This window comes from Corythoichthys intestinalis, chromosome 7 (assembly GCF_030265065.1).
Source record: "Corythoichthys intestinalis isolate RoL2023-P3 chromosome 7, ASM3026506v1, whole genome shotgun sequence".
Taxonomy (NCBI): domain Eukaryota; kingdom Metazoa; phylum Chordata; class Actinopteri; order Syngnathiformes; family Syngnathidae; genus Corythoichthys; species Corythoichthys intestinalis.
The window spans coordinates 3532012-3549665 of NC_080401.1; the positions used below are offsets into that span (position 1 = coordinate 3532012).

Here is a 17654-nt window from a genome sequence, read left to right on the forward strand (position 1 = left end):
CTTGGGTGGGGCTTGCTGTCGCTTGCCGGTGGAGTCGACATCCCCTGCTGGTGGAGTGGACATCCCCTGGTCTCCGGCGCTTGGCATAGCGCCTGCTCGGGGTGCGGGGTGGGTGCTCGGGCGGCGGGGGGAGGGGTGGCCAATTGCGGGTGCGCCGTGGGTGGTCTGGGGCGGGGGTTGATTGGGGCCCTGGCACTTCTCCCGTCCTGTGCCCGGTGGTTCCAATGGACGGGGCAACGCCCGCGGGAGCCTGCCTCTTAACTCACGCACTTCGGCACTGTAAATATCTTTCACCCTGGCACTTACATACTTATACATTTCTCCGGGGGGGGGGGGGGGGGGGGGGGGCGGGGGGGGGGGGTGATTGGAACGGGGCCATACAGTCCTGGCCCGGCTCCCCCCGATGACGATGGCTCCTTTGCTGGGCTGCGGGAGTAGGGATGGGCTGTGCTGAACACCCTCCCCCCCGAACGCCCTCCCTCCCCGGGCTGGCTGGGTGCGGGCCAGGGCTCTGGGTTGGCGCCCAGCGTGGCGTCTCTGCTCGTCTGCGTGGCTGTCACGCGCCTGGTAGGGCTCGCGTGCGGCGGGATGTGATAGGGCGCGCTCGGGTGGGGGGTCCCGGTGCCAGGATTGGCGATGGGGCGGGGTAGGGTCGGTCGCCAACGGGCTTACACTCACAAAAGATTCACACGATTACTGGGTTCTAGATCACAGAGTTGATTAGTGTACACTCTACCCCTTTCAATTACTTAGCTTATAGACACCCCCACCCCTGTCCCCCCCGTTCCCTGGTCAACAGGCCCCCCACATGGTGTCAACCGGAAAAACATCTAGCTAAAGATAGCACCACCATATTAGTAGTTAGTCTAGACGTTCAATGTATTTCTTCTTGTAATTTGTGTTTCTTTTCTTTCTTCTCTTGTTTTTCTTTGCTTCTGTCCCCCCATTACCCGTTCCTGTTCGCTGCTTTGTCATAATAAACGAGGTATGTTGAATGATCACAATGGGAGTATGTCAGACTCCAATTGTGAAACAATAAATCTGTTCAGACTATCCGGGCACTTAGACTTCCAATCTCTGTGTCAAACAGCTGAACAGGACAGGTTTAAAATAAATAAATCAATAAAAAATATCTGCTCACAGCAATTTTGTCTACTAGCTGGAAATATTGGCTTTTAATGAGTTTTTCGCCCACAATTACAAATCATAAAAAAAAAATTTAAAAAAAAAAAAAAAAAAAAAATTCTTTATAATTATTAAACATGATTCTTCTGTACATGTGTTTATTGGTTCCTTTTGTCATTAGTTTCAGAATACCACACACACGCTCACTTAAATGCAATATAAATAATAGTAGTAATAGTAGTAGCAGGAGCAGTGTGAAGTGGAATGATGACCAGAATTGTATTAGAGACAAAAAAAAATCTAGAAAATGTTTTGCTGCTCTTGGAACGCGCTCAAATGGTATTTTGGCCAACACACACTGATGTGAAAACACCCGAATTATCATTAACCATGTAACCCAAATAAAAGACAAACCCACTACTTCCAGTAGTAATATAAATTGATTAATCAATAAAATATTTTTTTTTCTTAAACTCACTCACTCACTCAAGTTCTTGTAGATAGTTAGATAACTATCCATCTTGCATCCGTGATGTTTCATACCACGTCTCTGCTGGAATAATCACTTTCGTCATTTTCTCACAATTACATCGACAGAATGGCATCACAACCACAAGGTAGGGGTAGAAGAAGTGTAGAACACCAGTATAAGAGCATCCGGTCCTTAGCAGGCGAGAGGAAGCAGTGAATTATTAAATCTGAAAATGAGTCCACAGATAGAGGAATCATGGATTCGGAGGAAAAGGATTTGATCAACAATGACATTGATCCCTTCCAAGAAGGTAATAACATGAAAAAATATAGAGATGAAGTTTCATTTCATTGAAATGAATAGAAAATGTTATTTTTCACGTGACATGACAATAATTTCTATTGTTTACAAAATATTGTCAAAATGTGGAATTTTTGGAATGTAAATACTCATGTGTAAATTTGAAAACACAGTGTGAAAATGGCTATTCGTAAACAATAGAGTATATATACGTATTTTTATTTTATTCCACTTCAGATCGACCCCCTGCCAGAGCTCCAAGGGCTGAGACGGCGAGAGGAAGAGCCAGAGGCATGAACAGACCCCTCCCAGATGTAAAAGATGAAGTTTCATTTCGTGGAAATGAATAGAAAATGTTATTTTTCTAGTTTCATGACAGTAATGTCTATTGTTTACAAATGATGAAATGAAAAAGTGCCATTTTTGGAATGTAAATTACTCTGTGCTCATTTGCTCAACCTTGATGTGCATTATGTCAAATTAAGGCTAAGATGTTAAATTTTTATGATCAGTTCTCAAAACCTTACTGAGATTTATAGTTTATCAGTAATTAAGCCATGTGTGTGATTTTCCATGTTTGGCATTAGAAATTCTTCAACTTTAGCTGGTTATGAAACTTTCAAAAATGTAAAAACTTCGGGAAAAAGGTCATGACATAATCGTTTGATGACTTAGGAATAGAGCTGAAACAAATACTCGAGCAACTCGAGTAACTCGAATTTAAAAACTGATCCGTGTGATTTTATTCACCTCGAGGAATCGTTTAATTTTGCTAGCTCTAAGCATCATGTTTTGCCCGGACTACTTCTAATGCGGGACAACGCGCTGATGTCACGTGCGTAGAGGAAGAAGCAATGAAAAAAAAAAAAAAACTTTCTGCAGCCGACAGCCGCTACAAACTACGCCGTCGTTGCTAAAAACTAGCCCGCATGATGCGGTGGTAGCAGGTAGCATCTGATGCGTCTCAGAGATATCACATGTACGTTGAACTAGATGCGAAATGACAGAGTCAACGGTGTTCGTAAACAGCCGCCATTTTAAAGCAGTACACTTCTCAGCGCTAATAAATAAGATTAACGTTACTGTCACTTGCTCACGTACGAAAAGTTAGCCCTGCGGAGGGCTAGGTTTCTATTAAGACCACTGTCGATGCATGGCTAACGTGTCTTACATACAGGCTTTATTTAATCTGTGAAACATAGCGCTGTAGAGTGATGAGGGTGTAAAATGAAAATATGAAAAAGCTAACTGCCAATTTTAGCTCAGTAGTCATTGCTGGATAAAACACCAAATTGCACTGGCCCCTAATGAGCTCCAATACAGCAGGTATCATACTGTAACGTTGACAAAGAGTCACCTGCTTCGTTAGGTTGCTATTATTTCTTTATTGGGAACTTGTGGAACGACAACAACAACAGGAAGGCACGTCTCTCGCTCTCCCGCACCTCCCTCACCCCCGCACGTCATGCGGTGCATTCAGGAACGCATGCAAATATCCCCGCCATATTATAACCTGATATGTTACAATACATTTATTTTGAACACTGCAAAAACTCAAATTCCTATAAGGACTTACAGTTTAGACTAACTTAAAACTTAACTAGAACTTAAAAATGGCTTGACACAAATGGAAATTCAATTGAAACACGTGGGAAAAACCCCTAACTTTGAAGTGATGTGTGTTATCAAGCGTAATGGCATTTTTAGGTAAGAATTATACATATTTTTTATAAGATCTAAAAGTTTTGGAGTGAAAGCAGTGAATTTTTTTTAATTATTTTTTTTTTATTCTAGTCACATCTGAGAGGCAATTGTTGGCTGTTTTCAACAATGTACATCGAAAATAAAGACATTGATTGACTGAAAATGGTTCAATATTAAATGAAATATCTTTTTTTCTCATTTATATTTATAATTGCTCTTTACCTAAAAAATATGTTTTATTTTCAGTCGATTACTCGATTACTAAAATATTCGATAGCTGCAGCCCTATTTAGGAATGAGTTTTAGTTTATAAATACTCATAGAAGAATCAACCCCTAAATTCATTTTTTTTAAAAATGCTCGGAGTGTACAGGGTTACTAAGTCTTGAATTTAACTTTCCATGAGCTGGAGGAACTCTGTCAATGTTTTCATTTCCACTCATTTTGACTATATTATTGACAAATGCAATGCTTTAGTAAGTTATTTGCGCATTGCCACCAACAATTAGGCTTAAGTGTGGAGTAGAGTTTGTCAGCCATAAAAAAAAAAAAAAAAAAAAAAAATTTTTTAAACAAAAAAATTAAGAATAATGTTTTAAAAAGAAAAAAACTGCTAAAGTCCTACTTGCACAGGTGCAAGTAGATGAAAAATTTACTAGTGTTGTGTCAAATTTTAGGGGTGAAATGTCCCCATTTAGGAGCAGTCTGGAGACCTGAAAGTACAATGAGGCTAATATAAAAACACAGGTTACAGTGTGCATAGATTGGGAATAAAGTGAATAAGTGACTAGCAGCGATGATGTAGTGGTCATATAACAGTACGTATATGACAATTTACAGACCTCTGAACAGGAGGCAGATGGCTGTCTTTATATGATATTGATATAAATATTGATGTAGCAGTGGAAAAATGCTATAATGTAACTGACCAAATATTGCATATGCAGTACCTAGTAGATTTAGAAAGAGATCTGAGAACATATTACTGTAAATTATAAATACCGTAGCACATTGTGATCTGGATACAAAATGGCGCATATATATTTACGTATATTATATATATATATTTACATTATATACATATATTTATTCCCTATCTCAAAGCACTACATCAAGCTAAAAGATCAAATATATTATGTTAAGTCAAAATAAATTAAATTAAATGAAATAAAACAAACAATGTAAATAAATTACAAGTTCCGATTACCTATAAGATTCAGTGGTACCTCGACATACAAAATGAATTTGTTCCAAGACCTGGTTTGTGTGTCGAAATAGTCGTATGTTGAGAGGGATTTTCCCATAACAATATATTATAATTCGATTAATTTGTTCCATAGCCCAAAAACCTACAGTAAATCCTTGATAAATACCGCTGGTACAATTCTAATTAGTAATTGCAAATACTGTAGCATAATAAATTTTAAATAAATCGGAACTACAAAAGTGTTTTTATTGTCACGTTAACTTATAGAGACTGGCGAACGGCGGTCAGAGGAGACTGTGAGCCGTGCTCTGTCTACAAATTCATTAAATTAGACACATTTAAATCGAATAAATTATGAATAAATAAGAAATAAAATAAGCGTTTTTATAGTCAACTTAACTTACTGGCGAACGGAGGGTGGGGGAGACAGCGGGTGTGTAGGTAGAGGAGGAGTCAGCCGTATTGTCTGGCTAGTTCCCTTATGTGCATGCCATGCTCATATTTTTCTATGATTTCTATCTTCATCTCAATAGTACGCGTTAACTTCTTCCTTTTTTCACCACTACTACCACCTGCACTAAGCTTCTTGAGACCCATAAGGATTTCTCTTGCAAGAAAATCCAATGTGCTGTCGTCTTGCGGGAAAACAATGAAATTGCGACACTGTTGTAAATCAGCTTTTGTGGAGCATATTGTCATATGTCGAGACATGACGAGTCAAATTTTACATTGTACGACGAAATAATCGTATATCGATACGTTCGTATGTCGAGGTACCACTGTACTTTTAGAACTGACCTGCAAGGTATCCAGTTGGTGATCATGTTGCTAATAGCAGTGTTGTTAATCTTACTTTAAAAAAGTAATGAATTACAGTTACAAATTACTTCTCCCAAAAAGTACTGTAATTGCGTTAGTAACTCAGTTACCTGAATGTTAAAATAATTAGTTACTTGGCAAAGTAACCGGTGATAATTTTCTTTTTTTTTCTCTCAAAAACAAACAAACAAAAGAACAAACAAAAAACAGGTCGCACAATGCTAAGTTTAAAGGGTTTTTGGGACAACTGGCCCTAGCCCAATTCTTTACCCTAAACTTTACTAGACACTGGGGTATTGCGGATATTGTGATAACTAGATAGTAACCTTTGCTATGTGTGGAAGTCATTTAATGTTCTGAATCAACCGTTAAAGTTGGTAAAATTGCTCCGGTTATTGCATTAGTTCCCTTCTGTCTACTTTCGACGTGTAAGTTTTAAAACTCTTTCATCATTTAAAGATAGATTTAAGTCAAGATTTTGCCGATTTAGGAGCATTTTAGATAAAAGGTTACTTAGGTTCCCTAGGAAGGTTCTCTACAACAGAGCTTTCCTACGAGGTCTACTGCTTTAAGATGGCGGCTGTTTACTAACTAGTTCTTTAGATATGTTGCTATTGCCATCGTGTCTGCCATTTGCATCTAGTTCGATAATATATGATTTCCACCGTAGCATTATGTGGGCGTAGTTTGTAGGCTATCGGCTACATTATTGGAGCTACCTAGCATCGCGTTTGCAATGGCGTCCCCACACCTGCTCTACCCTCTCGTCTCCGTGATGTTAGCCTTGCAGAGGGCTAGGTTTCTATTAAGAATGACTATTGTCGATGCGTGTTTAACATGTCTAACATAGAGGCTTTATTTAATCTTTAAAAACACAGCGCTGTGGAGTGACAAGGGTGTAAAATAAAAACATCATAAACCTACATGTCACTTTTAGCGCAGTAGTTATTTCTGGATAAAACACAGTAGCAGTGGTGCCTAATGTGCTCCAATACAGCCGGTATCATATATTTCTTTTGAACACTGCAAAAAGTCAAAATCCTATCAGGACTTATAAATTTTGACCAACTTACCGTAAAACTTTACTACAACTTAAAAATAGCTTGACACAAATGGAAATTCAATTGAAACACGAGGAAAAAAACACCTAACTTTTAAGTGATGTGTTTTTTTTTTTTTTTTATAAGATCTAGACGGTTTTCGAGTGAAAGCAGTGTTTTTTTCCTAGTGACATCTGAGATGCAATTGTTGGCTGTTTTTAATAATGTGCATAAAAAATACAGACATTGATTGTCTGAAAATGGTTCAATATATGGTGAAATGTCTTGTTTTCTCATGTATATTAATAATTGCTCTTTACCTAAAAAATTTTTTATTCCGATTACTCGACTAATTGATAGAATTTTCAGTCGAATACTCGCTTAATAAAATATTCGATAGCTGCAGCTGTAGTCTTAATCATTCTGGACTGAACTGAAATAAATATAGCATATTTCATTTAAAAAACTAAAAAAAATAATAAACTAAAAAAACTGAATAAAATCGACTACTAAAGATTAGTTAGTTAGCATTACAGATTGATGAACAAAAAATATAATATGACAGGCCACAAATTATGCAAGCAGAAAATTGTTTTTGACCACTATTCCATAAGGGAAAAAAACGGCAAATGTAAAGTCTTACCGATAAGCTAAACTACCATTAAAAATAAAAGTCCGAAAGCAACTGACCTGTCCTGCTCTCTCTTATCCTTCCCTATCTTGCTCGATACTTGTACACAGTGATATTTCACATGATGTCAAGAGGCTCGAATTGAAAACCCCTTGATGAATCAATATTTACTGCTGTGGCGAAATGAATACTGCAGTAGTAAGTCACTGAAGTAAAACCATATTTTTGTCTCTACTGTCACACCAAATCTAAATTATATAAATTAACCCTTCATCATACAATACCTGCATGAAAAATGAAAAATGATAATCTAACAGAGTAAATAAAACACCTTGGAATGCATGCAGGACAGAACGAGCCCTCCCAGTTAGCCGCAAATCGGATGGCACGCAGCTCAGTGTGGTGGCAGATCATCCCTCTACCATCATCTCATGAGAAACTAACCTGTGCTTGAAACCCGCCTCTTTTGTTGTGGAACCTCTTTTGTGTTGTGGGCATTGCTAACAAGAGATGTTTTGGTATATCCTGAGATGAGAAATACATTCGCACACCTAGGTAAAAAAAAACCCTAATAAAGAGGGTCCTAACCAAAATTAATCTTGTAACTGGGTCAATTCGACAAAGTGTGCCAAATTTCGTTGCTCTATAAGCTGCCTAATTCACTGAAGAAATCTACTTCCTTTTAATGGTGAACAAGGGGTCATCATGGCAACAGACTGAGACATGTGGACACGGGCCTTAAAATTAGTGTTACAAAAGGTCTTGTAACTACACTGACCAACCTGAAAGGAACTGGACATGTATAAGTAAAATCAGTGACTTTCTGTTGCCACTAGTTGGCACTGTAGGGTTGATGCAAAGGACCGATATAAAACTTTTCAGGGTACGACTCTCATCAAGCACGGGAAGTTTGGCGCAGATATGTTGTATATCTGCAAAGTTATGACTGTTCAAAATTTGTGGTAAGACATGATGGCAACGTTCATTTTCACTTTCCTGTTTGGACCCCTCTTCTTCAGCGAAACCTCAATATTTTTTTAAGGCACCTGAACACACCACATCAGAATTGATTTTTTTTTCCCTTGGAGGAGGAGCCTGTCTAGTAAAAAAGGCTGTTTCCTGCTCCCACCATGGGCGCCAGGCCTAATGGATAATATTTCCATGCAGTCGTGTTCATTCTGGGATACCTCACATACATGCCAGATATGAAAAACACTGAACCTTGGATCAAGGAGTTATTAGTCATTTACTGAACTTGCCTTGTTGCAAAAAAAAAAAAAAAAAAAAAAAAAAAAAAAAAAAAAAGGCCGACTGTGATACCTCGTACAGGTAAGGCCCGTGAATGAAACCCCACCATTTTGATAACTTTAGATCTAATGTCTCATGAACAATTTCACCAATTTTGAGGAGGATCGAACTAACTCCCTACACACCAGTTTCTCAAATGTGCACCCTGTAAACCGACCAAAATTGCGTATTTTATCAAATTCAATCCAAAATACCCAATTTCCTATTGGTTTTGGGTTATGGGTCCAAGAGGTGTAGTCTTGCACATGGTATCGATTCTCCATTTTTCATTGCTCTACATTGATAAAACCTAATAGGAAAAGCCTTTTCGAAAAATTCAAGGGGGTGTCAATGAGCCATTTTGTTACGGTTTTTCGCAATGTCGCAAAATTATCGAAATTTACATCGAGGCGCATGCATCTTCATTTTTTGTGAATTTTCGAGCATGTCAAGGCCTCCAAATTGTCTATTTTCATTTGCCCCTGAAACAAATAATAATTTTGGGTGAAATGTGATGATGTATAATGTGCACTTAATATCAGAGTAAATCAAAGCCCCTTGAATAGTGCCAGACTTTGTAAGATTGGCAAATATTCTATCTTTGTCCTAAGAATCAATATCATCTAGTAATTTCATGAACTTGGTCATTTACACCCTTTTTACCACCATGTTAAAATGAAAACTATAAATTTCTGGCCGCTTTGAGACGTGCTACATTTGGCTGCAATGTAAAATAACAGGCTCTAAACTGAGCTGAAAAATATTAAGACTACTATGTGACACCTTGTATAAGATGTGCGTGTGTCTGTGAATTACCTAGCTGACTGGATTTTCTTGGCTCTCCAGGACAGAGTTGGGTGGTAGAGAGGACTATACGAAGAACCAAAGCCTGGATGGCTAACCATCTTGTATTGTGGTCTACAAATTCTCTGCAGAGCTGGAGTACGGTGAAAGGAAAAGGCTGGACCTGTCGACAACATATGCAAATGATAACTTAGATCAGTGTTTTTCAAACTTTTTATATCCACGGCACACTTTTTCATTAAAAAAAAAAAAAAAAAAAAAAAATCACAAGGCAGGCCACCAACAACAAAAGGGAAAAATCAATGTCTGTAAACTATTAATAATATAAAGTCGTATATTGAACATAAATCAATCAAACACAATGAAAAACATTTTATGATCATAAATCAATCAAACACAATGAAAAACATTTTATGATCATATTTATGCTGTCAGTATGACACCTGTTGTAATGGAGTAGGTATCACTGCATCCCCGTTGAATGTTAATCCCGCTATGTTCAGTTCTTCTTTACAGTCTAGCATAAATATAAAGATAGCGTTTGCTTTTTGCCTCAGACCAGAGATTCTCTGAAAGGAAATGGTCTTTGCGTCCTTTTGACTGCCCATCAATAGTTTTGTTAACATTTTTCCTTATTAAAAACCACTTCCATCGCTGTCAACGTTGTAGTCGCTAGCTAGCCGCTACTGCTAGCCCCAACACCACTCTTACCTCGTGAGGATAAGCAGTTCAAATGAATGACATGAATGTTATGGAGAGTGATTAAAAATATGGTATTAAAGGTGATGCAATGAAAAATGTGTGATCAAAAGTAAAACCATGCTAAATTGGCAGAAAAGTGCAATATGTTTAAACAATGACATTTTGATTTTTGGAAATGTTTGGAGACATTTTTAAAATTGTGGGGGAGAGTGTGGCACACAGTTAAAATCAAAATGGTTATTTTTAATATTTTGTTGTGTCCACAAAGTGATTCACCCTATGTTTAAAAATGTTTCATGTTATTTCATCGGGTTTTGGAAAATATACTAAGGCTGTCCCAAACGACTAATTTTCTCCCGATTAGTCAGCCGACTATTTTTACGATTAGTCGACTAATCTAATAATTTAAAAAGGTTTTTTTTGTTTTTGTTTACTAATTTAGCAATGAAATTTTTGTTGACGCTTATCAATTCACAAAAAACATATTGGAACACCTAAATTACTTACTAAAGAACAAATAAACACGTAAATAACAATAATAAATCACAAATAAACAATGACTTCAAATGCTGATAGAACTAACTAGTGTAGCATCCCGATTGAAAAGATGGTCTCTTAAACTGATGGTTTACAACTTTTATTCCATCCTTGATGTAATCACACTGTAAGAGCTACGGTGCACACAAATAAAACAACACAATTAGAAATTAACGAAAACTTTTCACCTTTTTCCTTTTAAACCTCATTTATATATCAATGAATTGCCTATATGAATTGCCTTTACCTTAATTTATTACCTTATCATTGACAATCTCTTCCTTGAGTGCAATCGCTGTATATACTGTATATAATTTTCTATACCATAAAATAAACAATAACATGAAATAAACCTTTCAGTTAGCAATACTAATAGCACTTATAGGCCCATTGTCAATGAAACATTATTATTTAGTAAAGCGACAGCACCCTCTGGTGTACAAAAAATGCAAAAAATTTTTTTTACAAACGGTGACGGCGCTTGAGGTGTTTATTCACGGCCGACGTGCAGCCAAGCTTGGCAGTGAAGAGACAGGACACAAGAGTGTACCCTCCTTTATTTCTTTGAAATAAGTCAATGTTTTGGACACTCTGGTGCGCTTTTTTGGCTTTGTGCCGCTTTCCCCGCTTGCATACAGAGCATCCGACATTCTGAACTTTCCGCGCACATATTTTTTTAACCCTTCATTAACCGTCGACGGGATGTTGTGCTCGTCGACGGATTTACGTCATCGATGACGTCGACTATGTCTACTAGTCGGGACAGCTCTAAAATATACACAGACGTTTCAGCCTGAAAAGAATATTGTACTGACGGTTTGGAACCAGCAGGTGGCAGTCTTCGCCGCTTGGCGTGCATGGGCTATGAGTGTTTGTATTTTTGAGAGAATAAGACATGAGCCGTCTGTGCACAGCCATGTCAGACAGACGTTGTGTTTAAAAGTATTTTCTTGTGTTTCAGCTATGCAAGAGAAAGGGAAATGAAACAAAATAAATGCGTACCAACAGACCGAAGCATTTCGTCTCTGTCTCCATTACGCTACAGGCGCACCAGTGCAACCAATGCCTTGGCAATACATATTGCAATGTTAATTTTTTCCAATATCGTTCAGGCCTAAACCAAACACAACTATTCCAAGTTATCTAGTGAAAATTCTGCCAGTTTTAATATCGCAACCCCCCCAAAAAACCCGCAAAGATAGTTTTTATAGTTCAGGCCTGCATTGTATAGAGTAGTGAGTAATAGTTTCTAGTTGAAGGGACACTGATCTTACTAATGTAGTTGTTCATTGTATTTACACACATTCATTGTTATTCATTGTAGCTACAATCAAACACGTTTGACCTGAAATACCACAAACATACTGTATACTGTTAAATTTCATTAAAATCACCTCCACTTCTACCATCTTTGGCGTGACAGTCAATTAAGTGTAAGGATAAGAGGTTGGTAACAAAGGGGTCTGTGAGTTAATTTCCCACTTCTCCATTCCCAAAATCCCAATTACCATTTGTAAGAATGGTTGCAATTTTAATTAACCTCTTATATCAAACTGTCTTCATCAGCAACAGAGTTGCAAACAATAAAATTATACTATTTTTCACTTCAACGAAATCCAACATCTCTTTACATGCTCTACTGTCCTTAGCTTTTATTTACCTACTGGGGTGCTACTCTGGACTGAAAGGATAACTTGCCACTAAACAAAATTTACCAGAAAACAAATAAACTGTATACCTGCTGAGATAAAAACTAATGTTGAGGACTAAAAACCAAAAAGCAACATAGAATACAAAAACATCTTGGGTTAACAATTTGTGTGACAAAATACAGCTGTTCGGACTGGTGTCCATAGCATTAGCAGTTGATATTTGTGACTAGTGCAATGAAGAGAGACATTGGCTGTCAAATTTGATGTGCATTGGCTGTATTCTAGACTTCCGTGAAGTTGGCCTCCCATCAGACGCAAATTAAAAAGAAAAAAATGATGTCAATAGGATGCCTCCTGGGAGCCTCCTTGGAGAGGTGTTCGGGAACATCCCACTGGCGGGAGGCTCTGGGGACGACCAAAGACACACTGGAGACATTATGTCTCTCGGCTGGCCTGGTAACGCCTTGGGATAGTTGGTTGAAGTGGGTGGGGAGAGGGAAGTTTGGGCTTCCCCGCTAAAGCTGCTGCCCCCGCGACCTGACTCTGAATGAATGAATGAATGAATGAATGAATGAATGAATGAATGAATGAATGAATGAATGAAGGAATGAAGGAAGGAAGGAAGGAAGGAAGGAAGGAAGGAAGGAAGGATGGAAGGATGGATGGATGGATGGATAATGTCAATCGTTTGTGCTACGTTTATGCCGTAAAACGTTTTGTTTGTGGTGCTATCGTTTTTAGATATTTACAAGGGTGTACCGCATGAATGCTATTTTTAGACACTGACGTCACCACTGTAAACCGGAAGAGGGTCAACATAGAAGCACCCTCGCATACAACCCATGTTAATACTGCTTGTTTTCTGCCGGGTATCTTTCAAAAAAGAACATGCCGAGTAAACACTGCTGCTATGGAACTTGTAGAAACGACTCTAGACATTACGACATATGAAGGATGTTTTCTTCATAAGTTTCCCGAAGCCAAAAACTCAGAAGAAAAATGTGAACAATGGATCAACTTGTGCAGACGTCCAAAAGACCAGTTTAACGCCAGCAAAGTGAAGCCATTCACTTTCATATGCAGTAAACATTTTGTTGGGGGCCATGGTCCTACAGATGACAATGCCGATCCATTGCCTGCCACAGCCAGCCAGAAGAGGTAAGACATTTTTATATTTTTACTTATTTTTAGCGTGGCGTTCTGCCGTGCTGCTTCAGTCTGATAATGAATGACCTGAAAAAATTAGAATGGTATCTTACTGCCACTGTTGTTATCATTTCTGATGTAAAAAAACAACTTTAGAAAGAGGGAAGTGTAAATAGATTATATAATTAAGATGTATTAGATTTATTAATTATTAGTTATTAATGAAAGCATTAAAAGTGTTTTGTTGGCTGTCACTAAGTACCATTTGCGATCGCTACACAAAAATAGCAATGTAAATGACCCCCAAGAACGGTCAGAGATGTAAGACAACCAGAGGATATAATATATACGAAAGACAGGGTATATGGTGGTAAAGGATTGCTTACTGAAACAGGAGAATGTCATTTTCAGTGGCATAAGGCAATTCACACAAGAAAAAGATGCCGATAAAAAAGCTACCTCTGGATCAGGTCGGCTCTTTTTCCCATCTTTTTCAGCCATCCCTTTAATTGAACATTTGTATGTTCTTCCACATCTTTACCAGTGAATTTGGCACCAGGGACATCATTTTAGGACAGAATTGGTAAACTTAGCTCAGTAAACATCTCGTCTGTACACTATTTACATGCATTTAGCATGAGGGACAAACGTGAGCTTAAATAAATATTAATGAGCAAAAGTGATGTGTTGCGTGCTGTATGCTATTCTTTTATAAGTCAATCTGAGGTCAACCAGCCCCCCATTATAATTAAAAGTGGCTAAAAATTGTGTCATGGACCAGATATTATGGCATGTTTTATGCGACTATGAGAGTAGTAGTAGTAGTAGAGTCGTGGAAAATCACAGATCTCAAATCCTACTTTAAATAAATAAAGATATGTCATATAGGTGAATCTGGTGGAACTATACAACATTAAGATGACTTAAGCACCATTAACTAGAGTAAGCAGTAAACGACTTTCAACCACCGTGCTCTATAGGAGACAGAGACATTACTGGCAGGCCCCACCACAGCCCTTTCCATTCACCATGATGTTTAGAATCCCCACAGCAGTCTCTGCCATATCTGCCTCCCAATTCCAGGCTACATCCGTCTCAGACTGCTCATTCCCTGGGTCGACCTAATGGATAATAAATCTTGTTATTGACAGTGCCTGTTCCCCCTGCCATCCTATATTCCCGTTCCCTGGGGTTCATCTTCTGACTCCCACAGCTCTGTGCACTTATACCAGACATTGATGCCATGCTAACATCAGATTTAACAAGGATGTTGGCAGAATTTAATATCTTGCTGTGTGCCAGAAAAGCTCTGACATGAGCCCAATATGTTTGACACACAACTTTCTAACTAGAGATGCCACCAAAGTTTGATGGGCTACCTCAAATACTGTTGCATTCTAGGGACTTTAAGATTTGCATTTTGTAAGTCTTCACAGATTGAGGGTGAAAATGTAAAGTGTAACAAGCTTGCTGTCACCTAATGCAGTATTTCTCTCATAGGTGCCCAAACACCGAGAGGTGCTAATGGATGAAGACGAATAGGGAATTTTAAACTGAATATATATTTGTATAACGTGCTGTCAAGAGATTGAGAGTGAATAAAGCTTTACAAAGACTTGTGCAATCAAAAATGTTTTTAGAATGGAGGGATTAACTAATTATGATCTGTAATTAATAAGGGGGTTATTAGATGCATCGCGATTCGCCGCGTGACGATTCGATTACGATTCATAAAGGTTCAGAAACCGAGGATTTTCCCTAATAACTTTATGACAGCCGCTCGTAGCCGAACGAAATTCAAGACACGTCAGCCGCCCAGACACCTTTAACGGACGCACGCACAACGTTATGATGGATGCTGCCGGTTAGTGAGCGAGAGATTTACTCCTGTTCAAAAGACTGGAAAATAAATTTGTGCCTGAGACAGGCAGGGGCCGGGGTTCGCACTTTTGTGCTCAAGTTGTTTTTTAGAGCGAGAGGAGAAGAGTGATGGTTCGTTGCCCTTGTCTTTCAGTTGTCCAGTAGTAGTTTCAAGTCATGTCAATTGAAAAATGTCCTGAGTGTGTTGCTAAGACCAGTGTGTGTCTTTAAGAGCTGAGTACACGAACCCTCTTGTACTGTTTAGCCTTTATTGTTGTTGTTGTTTTTGAGATGTTAACGCCAAGCGCTAAGCTAATTAGCTAATTCGCTAACGTGTATTTCATATGCAGAACGTGTAAAACCATGATTAAGTACAGCAGTAACAATACAAACATGCGAAATAGTACAGAAATCTGTGAATAAGTATATTGGTTAAAAGAAGGCTTATTTCTAAAGACACTTTGTTTCCACAAAATGTGGAATTCATTCCACCGGTGTAAATTTTATTGTTTTGTTGCGAGAAATAAGTACAGCCTTTAAAATGGTTAATGATTTTGCACTTTCTTGTCAAAAAAAATAACAAAAAAGTTTAAGGGCAGCTTTTTGTTATATGAGCATGTTTCCATCGTTCCTGTGGAATAATTAGGATACTTTTAAATAAATAATGGACATAAGTTTGTTTGGCTACTTTATGAATTAGTAATGGATATGAACGGAATGGAGGAGGAATGGAGTAATCAATAATCATGATAACTGTGGTCATCGTCAATACAGTGATTATCGTTCAATAATCGAATTATAGCACCCTGAATCGAAATTGAATTGTGGGGCGCCTAAGATGGCACACCCCTAGTAATTAATTCATCTCTTTTTAGACCCATCCAACCACCTCCAACCCAAAAAAGTAAACCTTGTTGAAGCAATTTCATTTAAAGTCATTATATTTTGGCTAAAGATTGACAGGAAAAGAACATTTTTAAAACATTTTTTAAACACACTTCAACATTTGCAGACTAGAGCATGAATCGAGAGTGGATTTTCACTCCCATTCCCTCGCCCTTCCAGAGAAAAATTCCCATCCTATCCCAATCCCGGGGATGTGTCAAAAAGTAACTTCGAATCCCGTCCCGCTCCCAAACACTTTATATCTAAACGGCAGACAAATTATCTTGAATATCTTTCCTAATAGCATGTAGGTGATGTATTAGTAACAAAAATGATGCCACATAAATTGATAGAAACGACAATGATTACCCTATAGAGGGGGGATATCAAAGACACCCCAAAAATGAAAGTGAAAAAATGATGCAGCACACTGGTCCAATTTGCCCAAAAATCATTGTAGCAACTCAAAATTCTCAGTAGTTTGTGTGGGCCTCACGTGCTTGTGCACATGCCTGACAATGTCTGAGCATGCTCCTAATGAGATGAGAGATGGGGGCTCTCCTCCCAGATCTGGACCAGGGCATCGGTGCGTTAATGGACAGAGTGATTCGCAACCTGGCCGTCTGTAGGAGACAGGTAGTTACTTCAGGAGAGCTGGACAGGGCCGTAGAAGGTCCTTAAACCCTCAGCAGGATCGATATCTGCTGCTTTGTGCAAGGAGGAACAGAGTGACAAAATGCCAGAAAATTGAAAATGACCTCCAGAAGGCTACTGGTGTGAACCGTAGAGCTCGATTGGCATTTGCCCTAGACCATCAGAATTAGCAACTACGAAACTGTCGCTCTGTGTTCTTCACTGATGAGAGCAGATTCAAACTGAGAACATGTGACGGACGTGAAAGGTTCTGGAGAGTCCATCGAGAACATTTTGGTGCCTACAACTATAAACTTCATAATGATATTGACGGGTCAGATCGGTCATGCACCGCGCCTAGCATTCAAGTAGGGGCCCGCCGACATCAAGAGGATTTATGTTGGAAAAAGTACGAAATCTGTACCGCATACAAACAGGAAGGATTGTCTCAGGAGTGATTTGTTCAAGGATTCAAGGTAATTCTTATATTTTTCGTACCATCCATGTTTTTTGAAACGTTGTGAAAAAAATCAAAGATAGAAATTAGCCGCTACTGTATTGGCATCATAGTTCGCAATATTTAGGTAAAATAAATGCTAACTGCATGTTTATTTTTTGCTTTTAACCAAGTATCAAGCTCGAGTATCGTCCATATCTTAAAGAATTCGGGGATTTAAGTTTTTATTCACAAAAATTTTCACCGGAAAATCTGTTTACATAAGGCGGCCGCTAGCTCCATTCACTAACAGACTAGCATTGTACTTTGACATATTTACGTAAAATAAATGGTAACTGCATGTTTTTTTTGCTTATAACCAAGAATCGAGACTGTTTTACGTCCATATCTATA

At 38.4% G+C, this 17654-nt stretch overlaps 1 protein-coding gene across 1 annotated transcript in view; it reads right to left on the bottom strand.

Annotated features, from left to right (window-relative positions):
- Positions 1 to 17654, bottom strand: part of zc3h3 (zinc finger CCCH-type containing 3) — a 102976-nt gene that overhangs the window by 47326 nt on the left and 37996 nt on the right. The window contains exon 4 of the mRNA XM_057840988.1: positions 9402 to 9552. Within this exon, the coding sequence (XP_057696971.1) occupies positions 9402 to 9552 (151 nt within the window). The remainder of the gene's footprint in view (positions 1 to 9401; positions 9553 to 17654) is intronic.